General features: G+C 43.9%; 2 protein-coding genes across 2 annotated transcripts; both read left to right on the top strand.

The window, feature by feature from the left end:
* The first annotated feature begins 732 nt into the window (after positions 1 to 732).
* On the top strand, positions 733 to 14,378 carry dtx4a (deltex 4, E3 ubiquitin ligase a). The gene is made up of 8 exons (XM_070854722.1): positions 733 to 940; positions 2,515 to 3,691; positions 10,647 to 10,708; positions 11,047 to 11,208; positions 11,325 to 11,386; positions 12,054 to 12,374; positions 12,469 to 12,558; positions 12,659 to 14,378. The coding sequence occupies exons 1-8, from the start codon at positions 733 to 735 to the stop codon at positions 12,887 to 12,889; spliced, it is 2,313 nt and encodes a 770-aa protein (XP_070710823.1). The 3' UTR covers positions 12,890 to 14,378.
* Positions 14,379 to 16,943: 2,565 nt separating this feature from the next.
* msantd1 (Myb/SANT-like DNA-binding domain containing 1) lies at positions 16,944 to 18,620 on the top strand. The gene is made up of 3 exons (XM_070855073.1): positions 16,944 to 17,197; positions 17,289 to 17,582; positions 18,329 to 18,620. Exons 1-3 carry the CDS (start codon positions 16,944 to 16,946, stop codon positions 18,618 to 18,620), a joined length of 840 nt encoding a protein of 279 aa, XP_070711174.1.
* The last annotated feature ends 1,455 nt before the right edge of the window (positions 18,621 to 20,075 follow it).

The raw sequence follows: 20,075 nt of genomic DNA, 5'->3' as shown, positions 1-20,075 counted from the left end.
ATAATTATATAACCAGAAATCCGGGATTTAACTCAAGACCGAAGACATTTTCTCAGTCACAGATGGATTAAGACTAAAGCACCCAAACTGTTCTACAAAGCAGTGATTTGACTGGAGACACTGGAGCCGATCTAACCCGGTAAATGTTTTAACTCGTTTGCTTTCGAGAATCGGGTCTGTCCTCACAGACAGCACAGATTTGGTAGGAAAAAAAAAAAAAAAAAAAAAAAAGCATCCTTGCACTGCACGATCAAAGCCAGCCTGTCACAGTAACCTACTTCACGAGTGCCGCACCACCGCGAGCATCCAAGTTGCATTTTCTCCTCTCACCCTAACTTGATTGTGCCGGAGAAATGATTTCAGTAGACGTCACTCATCTGCATAGGGAGTAAAATGCAACCATCCTGCGAGGCTTTTTGCGCCCTGAAACGCTCTGTTTCCTCGCCGCGTGTTAAAAGGACCTACTAATTGCTGCATAGCCGAAACCACAAACATGGAAGGTACAGTCTGCATGCGCTGTCATCCCAAACTACATATATATTTATGCCCACAGATAGAAGAAGCACATCTGGGTTGCAAACTGTCCAAGATGGATGCAGCGCCGCTGTGCGCAGGGATGCACGGCGGAGCGGCAGCAGGGTGTCTTTAAATGCCCACCATCCCCGCCGTCTCGCTTCTATTTATGCCTCCGTGTTGTCACTTGTGTTTTTTCTCCACCTTTGCAGGAGTAGGATGTTACTAGCATCCGCCGTAGTGGTATGGGAATGGCTGAACGAGCACGGACGCTGGCGGCCCTACAGCCCGGCTGTCTGTCATCACATCGAGGCAGTCATCCGGAGCGACCCGCGGTGTGGTAGTGTTGTCCTCGGCCAGGTGGACTCTCGCCTCTCGCCCTACATCATCGATTTGCATTCCATGCACCAGTTCCGACAAGACACAGGTGAGAAGCGGGGAGGAGAGGGAGGGACGCACGGCGGGCGGTGTAACGGTGTAGCCGGGCCTGAGGTGGAGGCCTTTTTTTTTTTTTTTATTATTATTATCTGTGCCTACTTTATCTGTGCAAGCCTGTATTTTGATTCTGCTCCAGAAGTTCATGCCTTGATGGGAGTGTTTTGCTGTCAAGTGGCTTCTTATTTCTGCAGCAATGACATAACTGTTGTTATTTTTCATTTCATGACTCAAAATCTAGTCTCCTATAGGTTACCCTCTCCTGGATTAGGTGATATTCACTTTAGAGGATTAAAGGACAGGGAGATCATTCTGTGTGTGTGTGTGTGTGTGTGTGTGTGTGTGTGTGTGAGGCCCCAGCAGCAGCTGAAATGTCCAGTCATAGCCAAAGACCCAGAAAACATTTTTTTCAGCAAGCACTATTAGCAGCACTGCTGTCTTTTGTAGCAGAATGTGAACACAAGAAGTCAACTTTCACAAGTCCAAGCTTCATTAAAAAAAAAAATAATAATAAAGTGGAGCAGTGAAAGTTGGAGACTGTCACTCGTCAGATGTCTAACTTTGGCAAAGACCCCAACATTTCCCTTCTTTCCCAACGTTGGCTGACAAAAGCCTTTGTGCAGTTTGTTTTCCAAACCCAGCATTAGCTGAGATTGGTGTAGCGGGAGGTGGGGGGAGTCTAAATAGGTCTAAATAGGAGACAGGGGAGAAGGGGGAGGTGGGTGGGGAGGAATTTCGGGAGTTTGAGGTCATTGATGAAATGGGGTCGATGGGAACACGTTTTATGAATGGATCCCCCTGTGTTCTACTATACCACACATACTGTATGATAGAAATTCCAATGAGGCTTTGATTATAATTGTTTTTATATAAATTGTGTCGTATTTGAAGTTCTTTTTGTTTGGGTGAGGCTTTTTTCAGAGTGTGTTTCAAGTGCTTAACTGTCTAAGTTCATCTGAAGGCTGAAGTGTAAAATGTTCATGTAAAGTGCATTTTACAGCAAAGGCACTTTGAGATTGAGCTCACTCATCTTGGAGAAATCCTTGCCCCCCCCCCCCATTTGTTTTTCAGACTTGGGATTTGATATGTGAAGGCTCTACAGTATGAGGACTGTAGAGTTTCTCTGGACGCCCTGGGAAAGCAAACACAGCCAGCTTTGGGTCGGATCAAGGCTGCCAGCCAATCAGAATTCAGAACACAGTGTGCTGTTACCAGGGGCAACCTGTTTGCCCAAATTCTTAGCAAGCAAACACAGACATGTTGAATTTGTTAGGGTTGCACTCTACTTGCCTACAGCAAATAGCACCACGGTCAGTCACTTACCTCCTCTTCTCAGCACCGAGCATCATGGTAGTAGTTCAAGTCAAGCAAGGAAGATGCTCAAACTTCATAGTCACAGCAGACGTCTAGAAATCTCCTCTAACAAGCAGTAAATCTGCTGTGCTAATCACAGAAATGGTGCAAATGCAATATGACTGTATTGCTAACAGGCGTTGCACCTACTCGATAACTCAATAATGTGCATGAATCTTTTGCATTGTTGTGACCCTCTAATTCCTGCCTCAGGTACCCTTCGACCGGTACGACGTAGCTTCTACGACCCCACCTCAGCGCCGGGCCAGGGCTGGTTGTGGGAGTGGGAGAACGACGCTGGGAGTTGGACGGCGTACGACACAGAGGTGGGCATCGCCATCCAGGCGGCACGTGATCGTCAGCAGCCCTGGCTGGACCTGGCGCCGCTGGGTTTCTGCTACCTCATTGACTTCGAAAGCATGACCCAAATCAACGGGCAGACGCAGCGCTGCCGACGCATCCAGCGCCGCTCCGACCTGGCTTACCCGCTGGTGTCCGGGCCCCTGCCCAAATCCCACCACGCCTGGGGGCCCACGTCCATGCCCAGCCACGGAGGACTGCTCGGTGTGGATGTATCTGGAGTGGGCATGGGGATGAGGATGAGCAGCAGTGGGACTGGAAATGGGAGCGCGTACCCCAGTGGGGCGCTCCCTGCCTCAGCCATCACCTCCTTGGGACAGCCCTGCGCCTGTCAGCAGTGTATGTTGGTGCTGAGTGTCAAAGCGGGCACCATGTCGACTGCTCACACTCTGGGTCGGAGACCGCCACAGACCAAGCCACCCAGTCCCAAAATCAGCAGTCACCCTATCCCAGGAGGCTCATACTCACTAACCCTCCCCCGGCCTCCCACCCTGTCACGGTCACTTTCCCCCCACAGGACGTCCATAGTCGGGGCGACAGGTGGCTTCAGTGTAGGGGGTATGGGTGGTCCAGGGGGCGTAGGTATCGTCGGTGGTAGTGGTATCAGCAGTGCCAGCCTCGGTTTTGGAGGAGGCTTCACCCACTCTCTTTCCCTCCTCGGCTCAGCCACCGCCGCCCTCTCCATCTCCTCCACCCGTCCCCCTCCTCCCCCTCTCCCCCCTCCTCCGCCGCCTCCTCCTCCGCCCTCCACAGTACTCTCCTCTGCCGCCATCTCTCCCCCTCACCCCTCCACCTCCCTGTCTGCTTCCTGCTCCGCCCCTACAGTGCCCTCTCCAGGCCCTCCCCTCATCTCCACAGCTGCCTCCACCTGCACGCCCTCGCCTTCTGCCCGCGTCCTGGGTCCAGTGTCCTCATCTGGTGCTGCTGCCTGTGCTGCCCCTCTGCCACCTCGGTCCAGCCTAGCAGGGCTGAGCCGACCTACACTGCAGCGAATCGCCATGGCTCAGTCACGTGCCCTTATCGCCTCTGGGTGAGTAGACAACCACTGAAGTAGTATATCACTCCACTCAAAATGTCCTCTTGCAGTAAAGACTTACCTTCCAACAAAAAAACACCAAGGAGAAGAAATCAAAGTTGACACTCAATAGATCTTGTATTCATTTTTCAGTTTAGTCCCAAAATTAAACTGTAAGGCAACACTGAATTAGACATTTTTAGCAAGAGTTGTTCTTGAAGATTAAAGCTGCAAAAATTAGCAGTGGATCAAATGACTAACTGCACATAAATAAATGTTGCTTGTACTGACAAACCCATAGAGAATTACCATCCAGCTCTGCGGGCCTTTCCCTCAGTTTTAAAGGGCATTTTAGCATCTTTCAGCTAATTGTTATTATTGTTTTGATTCACCCTCACTTCAACAGGAAGCCGCTTTCAGTGAAAAAGCTCTGAAAATCCACCTGCTATAATTATGTTATATTAGTATATTAGCATTGGGATCCTAACAAATTAAAGCGAAATGAGGGCCATAATGTGTATGCATCTAATAATGGTTAAGGACATTTTAATAGGAGCGTATTCATTTGTATTTGATGCCACATTCAAATAATATCTTTGCAGAGACTACGTCGTTTATCAGTATACTGTATGTGAACCCAAAATGAGACCAACTAAATAGGATATGTAAAAAAATCTATTTAGGCAGGAATGTCTCATTTGTTTGGAGCCCTCATTACACACCGTCTGACATCAGCCTCATTAGCATTCATGAGCCTTTAATCTTTGTGACTAAGTCCATCGGGCTCACTCATTTCCGTGGAAAAACAATGAAGAGCATTCACACCGGGCAAGCCGAGCTCTCACAAGTGTTTCACATTCCGGACATTTGTTGTGCAACCACTTAATGATGGATTTACTTTGCACACACATGCCCGTGTTTCACATAGTTTATATCTAGTGTTCATGCAACAATTGGGGGCTTGAGGGCCTCAAGAAATCCAGAAAACCTGGAAATACTTTGTGGTTATGCATGTGTCTAAGCTGGTAACCATAGCAACAAGTATGGACCTGTGTTTCGCAAAGCAAGTTCACTGACTTATTTGTGTGTGTGTGTGTGTATATATATATATATATATATGTGTGTGTGTGTGTGTGTGTATATGGTTTACTCTACCAACTACATCTGGAACAGGAATGGAATGGTTGATATTTTCCTCTTGAGCTGGAGACAGCTTGAGCTTGTGCACAATATTGAAATTTAAACAGACAAAACTTCTTCAGACAAAAAAATCTGAAATATTTTTGCGTGTCGTCTTGTGGGCCTTTAGCCTTAGCGTGTCGAGGGGTGTATCGGCGCTCTGAACATGGTGATAATAAAAGTGCAGCTAGTTGCTGTCGCCTGCTATGCTGGCCGATGTTATTCAATTATGTTGAATGTTTGGTGAGAGAAGCAACATATTGCTGGGATTTACTGTTAATGTTGTTGCCACCCTGCACTCTTAAAAAGGAAGTGATCATGCAGATATTAAAGCCCCCCACCACTCAAAAATATAAATGATTTGGATGTTTGACCCTCACCTACTAGTTGTGTACGTGCGGCGTTCGACAATAGAAGTCAGTTTTCACATTCATCAACTGAAGGGGGAAAGTGTCTCTGTTCTCACTTTAAATCTCAGGTAAAAACGTAATTGTAGAAGAAGGACTTTGTGACATCACAACTATGATTGGCAACTTTAAAAGTCAATCATGGCTCAATATGCAACATATATTGAGAATGAACTTTACAGTGAAGTAGGAGTAAATATGAATGTAAATATGATATTTATTTTGTTGAAAAACCACATCAAACACTAATTCTTATGGAGTCTTTAACAATCTGTCGCTGATGATGTGACCCAATTTGAGGTTCTCATCATGCAGATAGTTTACAGTTTACAAGAGTTAACTTTGAGATGGATTTGAGTCATTTAACACCTAAAGGCTGTGTGTGTGACCATGTGGTCTTTGGTGTTAAGTACCGTCAGCATCAGTGAATGTCAGTGAGTGAACGAAGCCACAGTATCCAGGTGTCAGAGCCAGAGGGCGCTGGTCAGCAACACGTCCAGTCAGTGTTTTGAAGACGTCCGCTGATGTTTCAGAGAAGACGTGTGAAACGAGAACACGGCTGTTTCTTCCTTCTTTGATCATTGCTTTGTGTTCTGCAGCCTGTTCTGTTTGTGAGCACGCTGCAAGTTTTAGCATCTAGATTTCATCAGATTCCAATTATAGCCTTTCCTTTTTCTAACACTTTTCAAGTCTCACTGAAGGAGACGTTTCTGGGGTGCTCTACATTTCACTTGTTATGCAGTTGCCCCAAATATAACATTCTTTAATTCATGTGCAAGCTACATTGTCACTCTATATATGTTTGATTGCTTGCTCTGTGATTAAACTTTGAAAAACAACCTTTTTTTTTTTTTCCCGCATGAGCCACACAACATTGCCCCAACACAGCATCCCAGCTTTCTGTATCCTCACATTAGCAATCCAGCTAAGCCTCAGATTAATACCAAATACCACAGGCTTAATATTCTTGCATCAGTAATCTCTGTATGTTGTGTCAGGTGAGCTGTGTGACTGACCCGCTCTTTCACCATATTAGGCGAGAGCACCTGCCGCGGAGGTAAAACCACCAACGTCACAGATCGGGGCTCACTCTGATCCCGTCGGCCCGGGTCTCCCTCTGCTGCTTCCCCCTCTTCTCTCCTTCTGCTTGCTCTTAGCTCAGTCTCCACTTAGAGCTCCTGCTGTCAACATCTTATTGCTTTATCCCCAAATACATAACTGGCTGCACGCGAGTATTGCTGCAGTGGAGGGGAACACCTCTTTCAGCCGGTGAGAGTTTTGTTGTACAAGTCCATAAGTGCATGTAGATAAATAGGCTCACGTTATATATTGAGTAGTTTGTCGAATTTGGTTTTAGTCATTACAACAAAAACAACAAAATCTATTATCTAGTTAAAGTCAAAGCCAATGACTCAAAAATCATGTTATTCACCTGAGCGTTGTTGTAAGGCCTCAGATTGTCCCACATTTTTAACTGCTAGCTGCTAAATGGTCCACTTTGTTTACCAGCTTGTTGCTAACCGGCCGGCCGTTTGGTGCTGAGCAGGCAGTTTGCAATAGCTAAGATTTTTTTGGTTTTTTTGGCTGTGACTGGAATGTTAATGAGAGTATTGCAAGTGAAGCAAAACCAAAAGTTGGAGGCCGCAATATCGAAACAATGAGCTGAAAGACATTTAAACACTCCGTGGAGCTGAGGGGAACTGCAGCTGAGTGATAATTCTTGGGACGCTGATCTCCCATAACCGTTTGATTCATTATTGACAGTAAAATATGTATCTGTGCAGCTTTAACTTCTGTGTGGTTTACCTGCGAGATATATATATATATATATATATATATATATATATATATATATATATATATATAGTATCAGAAACCTTTGTGAATACACGTCTTGGTTGAAAGTTGTTATTTTAACCTTTTATCAATAAATGGGATAGTTTCATTAGTATTACATTAGCCTACAAAATCCACATAAAATGCACCTTTTTTTTAATGTAATCTAGTGCACCATAGAATAATAATGAATTGAACTAAAGTAAATCAACTCTAATTCTTGTTTTGAAGAGAATCTTACCCAGGGTGTTTTAGAATATAATCATTTGTTAGTTGAAATAAGATGAACTTTAGTGATCTGTGTCACAGCAGCAAAACAAAGTCCAAAAATAGAGTATAGAGCAGGTTTCTGCTCCATTTCAATGCAGCAGATGGTTTCCAAGTGAAGTGTCACAGATTATCACAGTGACGAAAGTTACCTTTAGCCCACACACCTGTTGTGGCCCTTTCTCCTCTCACTGCAGCGCCTTTGATTCCTGAAAGTGTGTCACCTCCACGAAACCTTCACATCATCATTTGCCCCCGAGAAGAGTTTATTCTCTTTCCTCAACTTCTTCATCTTTTCATCAGACTTGATTTATGGTGTGAGCTCGTATCTGCTGAGGTGTAAATGTGTGTGTGTTTGTGTTGCCATATGCTGCAGCTTGTGTGTTTCCATCATTCAGCGGTCCAGATGGAGGCTGCTCTAATGCCACTAGATTAGTCAGGATCAAAGAAACGTGACAAGCTAACGCTTCTCCTCCTCCTGTTGTTCCCACCCTTTCTCTGCTTTTCTCCCACCTAATCTTTCTTATCAAGTCGCTCACGTTTTCTTGCCTGGCACTCAAATGCCAGTCAGCTTTTTCATGCTCAGGTTTGACCCAGTCCGCCGGCATGAGTCACGTAAGGCACACACACAGGAAACTAATACTACAGATCGGTAAAAAAACAAACAAATATAGTAACAGAGTACAGTGTAAGCAGATTCAGAGTCAGGTACAAGGACTATATAGTACGGTGAAGTTTTTCTGTGACATTGTTGCATCATTTATAAGAACACAGAAAACCTTCCAACAAGTGAAAACTGCAGAAATGATTCTTACTGCCTTACTGTCTATATTAGAATTAAAAGCCTCAGCTGTAAAGTCTATATTACCTTATATTTTACACCAAGAACGAGGTCGATGAGATTCGATTTTCTGGATATGATTACTGATCACCTGTCAAATAATGCGCCACATGGATTTGATTAATTCCCAGTAATTCTAGGCCATGTTTCGTTAAAAAGAAAGGTATTGTCGGAAATTTTGTTGCTAATTGAACAGTAACAGGTACGTGCTGCTAGCCAAAAAGTCATCATCAGCATATATTTAAATAGAATATATAAATAAATGTGAAAAAACAGTACAGTGTCCTTTATAGTGCAGAGAAAATACCCAAATGCATAAAGTAGACATATTAAAGGTCCCATATTCTGCTATTTTTCAAGTTCATACGTGTATTTGGAGGTCGCGCTAGAACAGGTTTACATGGTTTAACCTGCAGAAAACGCAGTACTTTGCTCAGACCAGATGTGGCTGCTGCAGCTGTTTCCAGCCTCTTTCTGAATGCTCCGTTTTAGAAGAACAGAACAGTCTGCCGCTTCGCTCTCGCCTTCGACCTGTGTGTTACCAGGAGCTGGTGTTAGTGAGGAAAAAAACAATGGCGGACAGCAAGGTGACCTCAGGAGGTTTTCAGTGGACGGGAACGGTCGGCCTGCTGAGGGGCAGGAGGAGGTCACGTGATCAACAAATCCCTTCATGACATCATAAAAGGAGCCACATCTAAACAGCCTATTTTAACACCCATTTACTGACAGTAGAAAAAACCTAACTGATCAGTCATCAAATAACAATAACTATTGCAGATAAAGAAAGAAGCAGTGAATGATTTCTTGTGAAAGTCGTTTTTTAATGGATCTATGTGCAGTTTTTAATAAATATTTTGCTTGTAGTTTTCCCATTATACAAATCAAGAGCAAAGACTAAAAGCCAAGAATAGAATAAAAAAGCGAACAACACAGACATAAAAAAAAAAGAAGAATGACAAAAAACTATAGTAAAGGGGTAAAGGGTGGGCCGTCCTCATAAAAACAGATAAAAGATAAATAGATTGATACGGATACCTCAACCAGGTAGCGCAAAGGCCTCCACACACTCAAAACACATAATCACATTCTCCGTTTTTCTACACATGATGAATCTGATCATTTCCAATCAAAAAGTATATTTTATCTGGCCATAACAAGCTAATGTTTGTTGGTGGCTGTACAAAAATCTTGTGTCCTGTGTTGTAAAGGTCGTGATTCAAACATTGGCAGTCAAAGGGATCACAGTGATTTAGGAGGACAAAATATTTAAACCATCCTGCCCAAATCCCAAGGTTAGGGTTTCAGGATAGCAGGTGTGCGCTCTACACAGTGGCAGTGTGTTAGTATGCAATCATGTGTGCTAGAGTCTGTCAGCCTTATGGCAGCCTGGCAGCGTGACACGGTAAGTGACAGGTAATCCCCCCCCCCCCCCCCTCCTTCATGACGAATCTCTGGCGTACAACCAGACTCTACTCAACAGATGGATGCAGGTGGATTAGCCCTATAAAAGCAGAGGGGAGACGTGACACTGGTACACAAACCGAGGAAGAGAGAGAGACAGGGACAGAGACACTGACACACTTCTGTTCAACTTAAGGATCGATCAGAGAGTGCAGAGCGAGTCAAACGCTGCCACAAGTGGAGATCACTGCTGGAATATCTTAATTTGAATTGTCTCTTTGTCTATCTTTGGTGCTGTCAAGCAGGAGAAATGACTATTATCAAAACTGGCAGGCCGTAAGTACTCACCTCTGACTGGACTGTAATGGCGACTTTTATCATGTGTTTACCCGTGTTTGTACCTGTTTATGAGCAGAGATACAGCACAGCAGTAGTTAAGAATAGTTTGACACCTTATAGGAATACATCCACGTGTATCGCTGTCATGTTGGATATAATTTTAGGCTCATTCAGCAGATTGAAGATTTTTTTAAATTAAGAATAAGACTGAATGGTGCTGCCCAATTCCTGTAAAACATCAAAGCCGCTTTAGTTACTTTGAAGCAGCTCATTTTAAGTTGAAAGTCCCTTAATTTGTGTTGAAAAGGAGCATCTGTGAGAGTCTGTGCAATCATTAGTACATTAAATAGCAAAATAACTGATTTGTCAAGTGTCTAGTGCTGCCACACGCATCCTAATCTTAAACCTTACATAGCAGGAAATCCTACCTGGCAATTATAGGACAGTATGTCATGTCGTGACGTGCAGCGTCTGCTTGTTTGTCTACATGACTCTGCAAAAGCTCCTTAGCCTGCTGACATGTGGTGAACTAGGAGGTGGCATATGCTGTGGCCTCCTGTGCGTAATTCCACCTGTTTGCATGTGACTCATCAGATTTCGGTGCCTTGAATCTGGGCTGAGGTGACCAGGCCGCGTCTGCTCTTCCTGTAGCGTGTCGGCCATCTGTAGATTGACTGAAGTTTGCCTTTTTGTGTTTCAGAGTGCCCACAGTTCCAGTGAAGAACCTGAATGGATCGAGCCCTGTGCACCCTGCGCTGGCAGGTAAATACAATGACACAACCATTTTTTCCCCTTTATTATATTTGAATTAATTAGAAATGCTCTCTTTATAAGTGGTCTAAAAATCAGCTTCTAAGTCTTTGATCTTAGTTGTTAAAGTTTGATGTACTTTCCAGCTCTTTAGATACACTTTTACTCTGCACTAATTTGCTGCAGTACAAATGATGACATTTAGTGCCATAATTAACTACTATTTCAGTAAATCCACCAGCCAGCCCTTAGAGGGTGGTTAGTAGATAATAATGGATAAAGAGCTCATCACGCAATGAGTGAACCCAAAACCAGTGTTTAACATACCCCCCTCTGCTGGCTGTATCCAGGCATTACAGGCATCCTGATGAGTGCAGCAGGACTTCCTGTCTGCCTGACTCGCCCCCCCAAGCTGGTGCTTCATCCTCCACCCGTGAGCAAGAGCGACATCAAGCCTGTGCCCGGCCTGGGCCACTGCTGTCGCAAGACCACCAAGAAGCAGGCCCGTAAAGGTGGGTTTAGTGACGATAATCTCTGCCTGTGTTTTTTCCCACACACGTGCAGTCACACCTCTTATATAAATTTTTGTCACAAACTGATCGTCATACTTTGTGTTCCCGTCTGGTAGGCAAGACCCCCGAGGAGGTGGTGAAGAGGTACCTTCAGAAAGTCCGCAATCCCCCAGAGGAGGTGAGTTCTCCTTGTTGATGATTTTCATATAGTAGGTCAATAAAATGAAACGAAAACCCTTCACCCAGCCCGAATACAGGCGTAGATGGGGCTTTATTGCCTTATTTGGGATGGTATCCTGATGAATCCTGTTTTAAAGCTTCACAGTTTTATTTGTGTAAACCATTTTGGCACCCAAATATCTCTGCGACTGTAGTTGCTTCTTTGCAAACAGGATCACAAATCACAAAACAGACCAGTAACACCTAAAAAAAGTACAAGTAGGTGTGAAAATAACGATCATTTTTACCATGCCTGTGCCTCTGTAAGTTTTGCTTGATATTACTTAAACTAATTCTGACTTTTTGATATTAAACCCCTGAGGGTTACCTCTCAGAAGGGGCCAGGATTATAACAAAGAAAAAAGTCCTGTCACAGGTTGACTTCCAGAGCTTTCTACCGCATCGCATGACCTTCATCAGCAGATGGTTTAGTTACTATGTGACCTAAATATTGGATGTGACAGCAGGTGGTTGTAAAGTATATAAAGCGAATCCTAACCCTTAAAAACTAGCAAACTCCATCAGTTGATGAAGAACATCAAAAGCCAACAATAAGAAGAAGCTATTTAAAAACTGTCTGCATCAGATCAGAAGAGTCAGACGTCGTGCTTGTCTTCCCTTCTCAGGACTGCACCATCTGCATGGAGGCCCTGGCTGGACCATCGGGCTACAAAGGCCCCGGCGTTGGTGGCATCTCCCGGGCGGAGTCGGTTGGCCGCCTGGCGCAGTGTGGTCACCAATACCACCTTCAATGCCTCGTTGCTATGTACAACAACGGCAACAAGGACGGCAGCCTGCAGTGTCCCACCTGCAAGACCATCTACGGAGTCAAGACCGGCAACCAGCCGCCGGGCAAGATGGAGTACCACATCATCCCCCACTCGCTACCCGGCCACCCGGACTGCAAAACCATCCGGATCATTTATAACATCCCTCCTGGCATCCAGGTAAAGTCAGGTTACCAGTGTTTACACGACACTAGCTAGGAAGTGATGTTGGCTCTGCTCGAATGATGTGATGAACCTTGTTCTTGCATTTTAGGGCCCAGAGCACCCAAATCCAGGCAAACCCTTCACTGCCCGTGGGTTCCCCAGACACTGCTACCTCCCTGACAGTGAGAAGGGACGCAAGGTAGGCAATAACTCTTCTCTTCTGTCTAACTTCACGTACGCTTTCAAGCTCACACGACTAGATTTAGTGATTAAGTGTCATTCGTTCTTTCTTTGTCCAGGTTCTGAGGCTTCTTCTGGTAGCGTGGGACCGCCGGCTCATTTTCTCCGTGGGTACGTCCAGCACCACCGGCGAGTCCGATACAGTCATCTGGAACGAGGTGCACCACAAGACGGAGTTCGGCTCCAACCTGACGGGCCACGGCTACCCCGACCCCGGCCACTTGGATAACGTCCTCGAGGAGCTCAAGGCTCAGGGCATCACCGAAGAGGAGTGTCTACCCAGAGACTGAGCCGAGACTCCGAAGGCACCAGGAACCAGGCTGGAGTCTGTAAACACGCGATGTTGTGAGGGGATCCACAGCTGGACAGACGCATTACCTTCAAAATCTGACAGAATGAACAGAGAGAAATTTTACCGCCTGAGATGGAAAACTTCAAAAAAACACTAAACTCTCAACAGGAACGTTGCCGAAATTCTTTCAGCTGTATTTGCAGAGAGTAAAATTCCTCTCACGACTGCATGAGTCAGTTTCGATACGCGGAAAATCGTTTCCTCCCCCGATGCAGTAACATGTCAAGACCACAGATGTAATTCAGTGAGACATTTGAGACCACTGTGCACATACAAGTCAGTGTTAGATTAAAAAAAAAACAAAAAAAAAACATCATTTATACTGTGAGACTTCATGTCAAGAATGTAACCAAGTGAATTTTGCTGAACTGATGAAGTGTTTACCACCACTACTGCTGCTATGTGGAACTGAGAGGAGGTTAAACTGAAGAAAAAGAAGTGGGGTCTGTAAGTTTTTTTGAAGCGTTAGTCCACAAGCAGAAGAAACTTTCCACTGCAGATGAATATTTCAAGTGTATAACTGGATATCTGAGCATGAATATTTGCTGACCTCTAGTGGTACTTTTCCAGAACTACATTCCTTTTTAGGTTTGATTTTTATTAAATTGTATTGTTGTATATTATGAATACTTGATATCTTATGATGACATTGTTTCCATTCTATCATGTTTTTATATTTTAATTTTACATTTTGTTTAAATGATGTGTTTCTTTGCATTGTTTTCATGTGTGGCGTGACAGACTGAGATGTGGGGTTAAATGAAGATAAGCTGCTGGTGTACCAGAGTTTGCCTGACACTTTATATGTCATTTACCAGCCTCTTTCTTTCAAAAAAACCCCATCATTTTCAGTATTTTGTATTTGATAGGTTCACAAACTGACATTCCTTAATTGTTCTGCCCTCAGAGCATGGGTGCATTTAATAGCTTTCTATGTCTTCTTGTATCTGCGTTGACGTTAAGGACTGATAGTGGAGAAGCTACTTTGGATTATATCATTCCCCCCCAAGAGGAGTAAATTCCCAAAAAGCTAGGATTGGACCTCCTGCCTGAGCTCCGATTTGCACAGAGCTTTCTACTTAGTATCAAAATGAACCGGACAGCTTGTATCTACTGTATTTTTGTGTAGGACGCACACACACACCAGCCTCAAAACGCTCTAATCACGCGACAAAATGTACTCATCGGTTGTTTTTGTCATGTTTAGTTTTTGTCATGAGCAGGTGCAAAAGACTATCTCTTGATGTGGATCCAGCTTTGGCCAAAGTGGTCCAGCCAGTTTGCGTTCGGTCCATTGTGGACCGGTTTATGGTGACGTACGATAGAGGAGTTGTACAAGAGTATGTGCTGGCATACTAATGTAGGCCAACATTAAAAGCATTTATGCTTTATGATATTTTATGTATGCACTGTACTGTATGTATGTGTTTTATGTGCACAAATTTGCATTAAACGTTTTTCTAAGGTTCAAAGAGATAACACAATCTTACTCCTTTATTTTGTGTTTAAAGTTAATTATGTAATGTTTATTTAAGTCGCCGGCTTTTAAAGTGAGACCAAGCGTTGATAAAGAGCAGACACTGTGATCACAAGAGACAATTACAGGGTGGCGGTGAATGTGAAAACATAAGTAACACAAGAAGAGTCATAAAGTCGACACACTGAATCCATTTGTTAACATTAGCCAGCATAAGCTGCTGGTCACACCAGAGCAAGTAAGACTACAGCAGCAAAAAACCTCTGAGTGTACTGGATTGAGCACCGATGTGTGTGTTTGCTTATGAAATCAGCTTTGTGTAGTTTTACGCATTTATAAAACCAGAATGTTTTGGCCATAAAGACATTTCCTTTGTGCTTGACTGATTTGTCAAAGCACCATGAAATAATTCTTTAAAAATATGGAACCCAAAGTCTGGCACTGCAATCTGAAGCTCTCGGGGGATTTTCTCTCTAAAAGCTGCTCCAGACATAGGATGTCTTTTAATAAATGTCTGTTCAGTTGTTGCAGCGTTGAGTTTGCTGTGAAACCACCTTTACATTTGATTTAAGTTTTTCTATAAATATTCATGGAAAAGACTAAATAGGCTGAGAACAAAGACAACAGAAACCAGTTTTTATACACCGATCTATTGCTTAAATACAATTTAGACATTTTCCTCTATAATGAGCAAGAAGCAACATGACTACAGACATCTATAAAAGGTCCCTATAATATATATCCTGGTCATTCTTATCATATATTTAGATTTAATAATGTAGGTAGAGTTTATAGATCAGCCACATTACTGACTTCTACCTCTAGACACGAGTGCTGCATGACCAGTTTATCTGTAGATTAGTCTGGCTCCTGGATTAGTTGTCTGGATTGCTTCCACCTTAATGAATGAAAAAAAAATGTAAGGAGATAATCACACAATTATAGTGGACCCCCGAAGGAGGATTCAGCCATGACACTGAAGTGGACGTGGGTTAGTGGGCAGCTGTGGTAGTGATGAGAGGGTATTTATTTAAACATTTCAGACTTAAAGTGACATATTCAAAACACCAGGCACATTTCTTCATTTTCTGAGGCCTTTTAACTGCACACTGGAGGAAATAGAGAACAACGCACAAACAAACCTTTCACACCAACTTTCATTCGCCCTTCCATTTCCACAACGACGCAGCTTAACGTGTGTCTTAAGTGACAGCTGTGATGGATTGGGCAAAGCTGCCAATTTGCAGTATGAAAATGTGCCGGCCTCCTGTCAGGTTACTGAGGAGCAGATGGGTTAAGGGTCTAATCGGGCCAGAACTGAGTTAAGCTGCACTGACAGCAACTAGTGGCACTAATAAAGATGGAGTGAGGATGTCCGAATTGTATTTGTGCATTACTATTTCTGCGCTTTTCAAGCGGCAAAGGTAAATATGGAGAGACAGAGTAAAATGGTAAAATACTGGAGAGAGAGAGAGAGAGAGTTTGGGGTTCTTACTGTCTTTGTATGTGTCAAAGAGAGAATGGCTTTGGTGTGTTGATATTCTTGAAAGAAAGATGAGAATGGAGGGAAAGGGAGCGAAGGAAATAGGGGGGGAAATGCAGATAATGTGGTAGATTAGGCTGCTTGAGATGGGGGTAGACGGAGACCTGAAGAGGGGGAGGGGTCTCCGACTGGTCAGAGAAATCCTTCCTGCAGGGGTCCATTGTCTCTGACCTGCGGCTATGAATAGAAAGCTGATTACAGCAGTCAGCATTTTGTATTCCACTGCAGGGGTGCCTACGGTTGATCACCACATGTTGCCGCTTTGCTTGATGTCTCCCCTCTGTTATTTCCACCTAAAGCATTTCAGTGAAAGCCTTTTGCTTGCCTTTTAGATCTAAACTGCAAGCTGGAAGTGTTTTCCTTTCGTCTGCATCATCCCCGATGAAGCTAATCCTCCCTCTCCCTGTCTCAAAATGACTTGTCTATTATTAAAAGCTTTTAAATGGAGCAGTGTGTTGGCTGACTACCAAATCCAGTGCCTTGTTGCCAGGGAAACGCATACCCGTGGTCTCAGCTCTCCTTTTTTTCCCCCTCCCCAGAGGCTCATATTTCAAAACTGTCAGCAATCTCATGCGCTCACACTGCTGCCTTTCAGCTAAAAGCTTTTTGTGCTGCCAGTGGAGCAAAATGAGGGGGAAAGGAGAGCGGATGGGAGTGGTTAGAGGAGAGGGAGGGAAAATGAAGGGCCTCCCTCACTGTTGCCAAGGCAACTTGATGTCACGGTGACATCACGCACCACTAAAAGCTTTTAACCGGATTCCTCTCCAGCCTTAGGCCCCATTTTGAGTCCTCTTTCAGCTAGACTAGGGGGAAGGGCACAGGAAGGAGTGTGTGTGTGCCTTCTTGCATGTATCACCCCCTCACTGCAGATTCAACACAGCTCTCAGCACAGTAAAAGACTTTCAAATTCAACCTCTAAAGATCACATTTCTGCAATCCCAGCCAGCAAAGGCCAAGAGAACCATCTCAAACATGGCAACAGAGGATGGTTTCAGCTACCTGATCCCAGGCCACAGTGAGAAACACAGGCGGGCCCCGAACTGGACCGATGGTGAAATGAAAGCCCTCCTGTACGTGTGGGAGGAACACCACAACGAACTGAAAATGAGCAAGAGGAACGCCAAGGTTTACGAGAAGATGTCCCAGAGGTTTTTCCAGCTCACCGGAGAGCAGCGTTTCAAAGAGGAGATCAAGATGAAAATCACCAACATGTCTTTTCAGTACAGGCAAGTGCACCGCATCCAAATGTCCAGTCAGAGATGTGACATCAAACTCCAGCTGTTGCATGACTCTAAATGTGTATTTTTGATTTAACAGGCGACTGAAAGCCACAGTGAATGAAAGTGGGGAGACACCGGACTGGCCGTATTTCAAGCCCATCGAGAAGATCCTCTCCAGGCCGCTGGAGAACGGACGGGTGAACTCTTTGGAGTTCCAGGCCTCCGCTGCAGGTCCCTCCACTTCCTCCCAGTCTACAGACAACCTGGTGCCCCTGTCAGAGGAGAGGATGATGGGATTCCTGCCAGAGTACACAGGCTCCTCAGATGAGATGGAGATAAAACAAGAGCTGGACTCTTTGAGCTCTGACAGTGAGCACACACAGGGCTCCAGGTAACAGGAACTAGATGAGACATGTGTTGTGCAGGTGTGTGTATGAGTGTGTCTCCGATAATGACAGTGGCAGGTGGATAAACTGACCTTTGTATCCTATTGTTTCAGGGAAGCAATCTACCAAAGTAGCTCATTTTCAACATACAAGGCCTCACTACAGCTGTGTAGTTGATTGTTTGGTGTGTAGTGGCTGTTAGCTGCTAATTGTATACACGTTTTTACATATATATATATATTTTAATCATACATGTATGACATAATTAAATGCTTTATATGGTTAATTTAGATCTGGGCTTAATATACTAATGTACACACAAAAAATTGTGGTGCTTCAGCGGTTCTTTAAGGTGCTATACAGCACCACTGCACACAAAGAGCCATTTGCCCCCAAATGGTTCTTCAGATGTTCTCTACTTAGTTTAATTGGGTAAAGGTTTTCATTTGAGAAAAGCACTGTGCAATGCCTTTAAAGTACTAAATGGCACCAACAGTGGTTACCCTATGATTATGAGCCACTTTTAGTGCCATTTAGCACCAATTTTTTTTAGTGTGATAGAGTAGTGTACATCAGTGTCAATTAAGTTGGTTCATTAAGTACTTTTTATTACTTTTAAAACACGTCTGGCACTTGGTTTCTGGAGAGAGTTGTTAACAAATTGTTGACTGGACAGTTTTAGATAATAGGACTAACAGTGAGCTCTTGAACTGCACTGCCCGCTCTAAATGGACCATCCTCTGCTCTCCAGCTCTCACCCTACTTCAGCCAGGAAAAGGCACGGCAACAAGCACCTGTCCATAAAGAGAAAGAAACTGCGAGTGATGCAGGCCATGCTGCAGCAACAAAGGAGGTCGAGCCGGGCCATAGAGGAGACATGCAGGGAGGTCCGTCGAGCCGTGCACCAACAGAACCTCATCCAGGTCCAGTGTCTGCAGCTGCAGGAGCGTATGATGAACCTTCTGGAGAAGATGATCCAGCCTCCCCCCGCCGCGTCAGCATCATGGGGCCAGAGTGGGGTCAAAGATCCAGGGATACCATGAAGCCATGAAGTGGGAAGTTTCTGGTTGTCTCGGAGCGAACATGCTGTTGCCTCACTTATAGCCTTGTTGAAGCAAAAATAAAGAATATTTATTTTGGATTTCAGTTTAACAGCCATTTTTAGATGCATTGTGTTGCATATGTCAAAGTATAGTTTTAGATTGATGTAGAGATGGTATAGAGAGGTACAAAAATATGCTGCTCTGAACTCTGAAGGTGTCATCAGCATGTTGATAACCATAATGACAAATGCCAGCACTTTTGCATCAACTGTAAGGCAATCTGAGTTTTTATCGCACTTGTATCAGATCTTCTTTCTTTGTAATTTGTCAAGTACCCTATTAAAGTCACTGTAGGAACAACAGCCTTGCACAGCAGAATTATCCTGCCACTTTGTTTTTTTTCCACTGTGCCAAGATAATTACAAGTTGTGAAGGTTTGATGCCAAAACAGGGCAATTTGTAGCATTATGATTCCAGGAGTTTGAGGCAATAATTCCTGCTTTTACTGAAGTGATAGGAAAGGAGCTGTCAGTGTGCAGCATCACAACCAACACAAAGTGCAGCCGTCACACATGTCCTTTACGTTCAGCAGCCAGCACTGACAAAAACATGCAGAAAGCAGACTTTGCCTGCACATTAATCAGACAAACAAGTAATGTATATACTATGCTTTTAGGATGAGATAGAAATGCAAGCTTCAAGACAGAAACAAAAAAAAAAACACCATCTTTTTTGTGGAGATTTCAATACTTTAATATGTAAAGTTGTCCTGTTCGTATTTGCATTTCTGCTGAATAAAACATACAGTCTGCAGTCATTTCTTGTCTTTCATTGTTGCTGCAGGGTAATTATTGAAATGCAAAATACACAGAAGGCGAAGAGTGATTGAGCCAAAATGTTAAGGTCTTTACCTTTCAGCCTATTTTAAGAGGATTTGGAGAAACTAGGGATTAAGTCAGCTCCATCACACACTACACCAACTCCACAGAAGCCACTGCTTCATGAAAATGAATATGCAATTTGGTTTATTCAGATGTAAACTGAATATAACTACCTGTTTTCTTGATGCTGATAATAATACATTAAAAAAACAAATCAAATTGCTCTAAGGCAAATAACATAAGGCTATTCCTCAGTGTTTTTGTTATACTGCTGCCTTATCATTCTCGGTTTTCTGCAAATGTGCAGGCTGCATATGTGTCATAAAGCCATGTGACGGTGAGTGCAGCCGTTGCAGCCCTTTGACCACTGAGGTATTGTTTACAGACCATCTGCAGAAAAGTGCTGCTGCTCCAGCGTGGAGGAGACAGGGGGCGACCCACATGCAAAGTGACTGAGGGATACTGCAGTAACAGCAAACTCATACGGGTAAGACTTATAATGTGTTGTTTCAATCATATTGAGAACTTATCATCGTTGAATGCGCTTTAAAAAAGCAACGTGCTCCTTTGTAAC

The sequence above is a fragment of the Pempheris klunzingeri genome, chromosome 23 (assembly GCF_042242105.1).
Source record: "Pempheris klunzingeri isolate RE-2024b chromosome 23, fPemKlu1.hap1, whole genome shotgun sequence".
In the NCBI taxonomy this organism is placed as follows: Eukaryota; Metazoa; Chordata; class Actinopteri; order Acropomatiformes; family Pempheridae; genus Pempheris; species Pempheris klunzingeri.
This window is presented reverse-complemented; position numbering and strand designations above follow the sequence as displayed.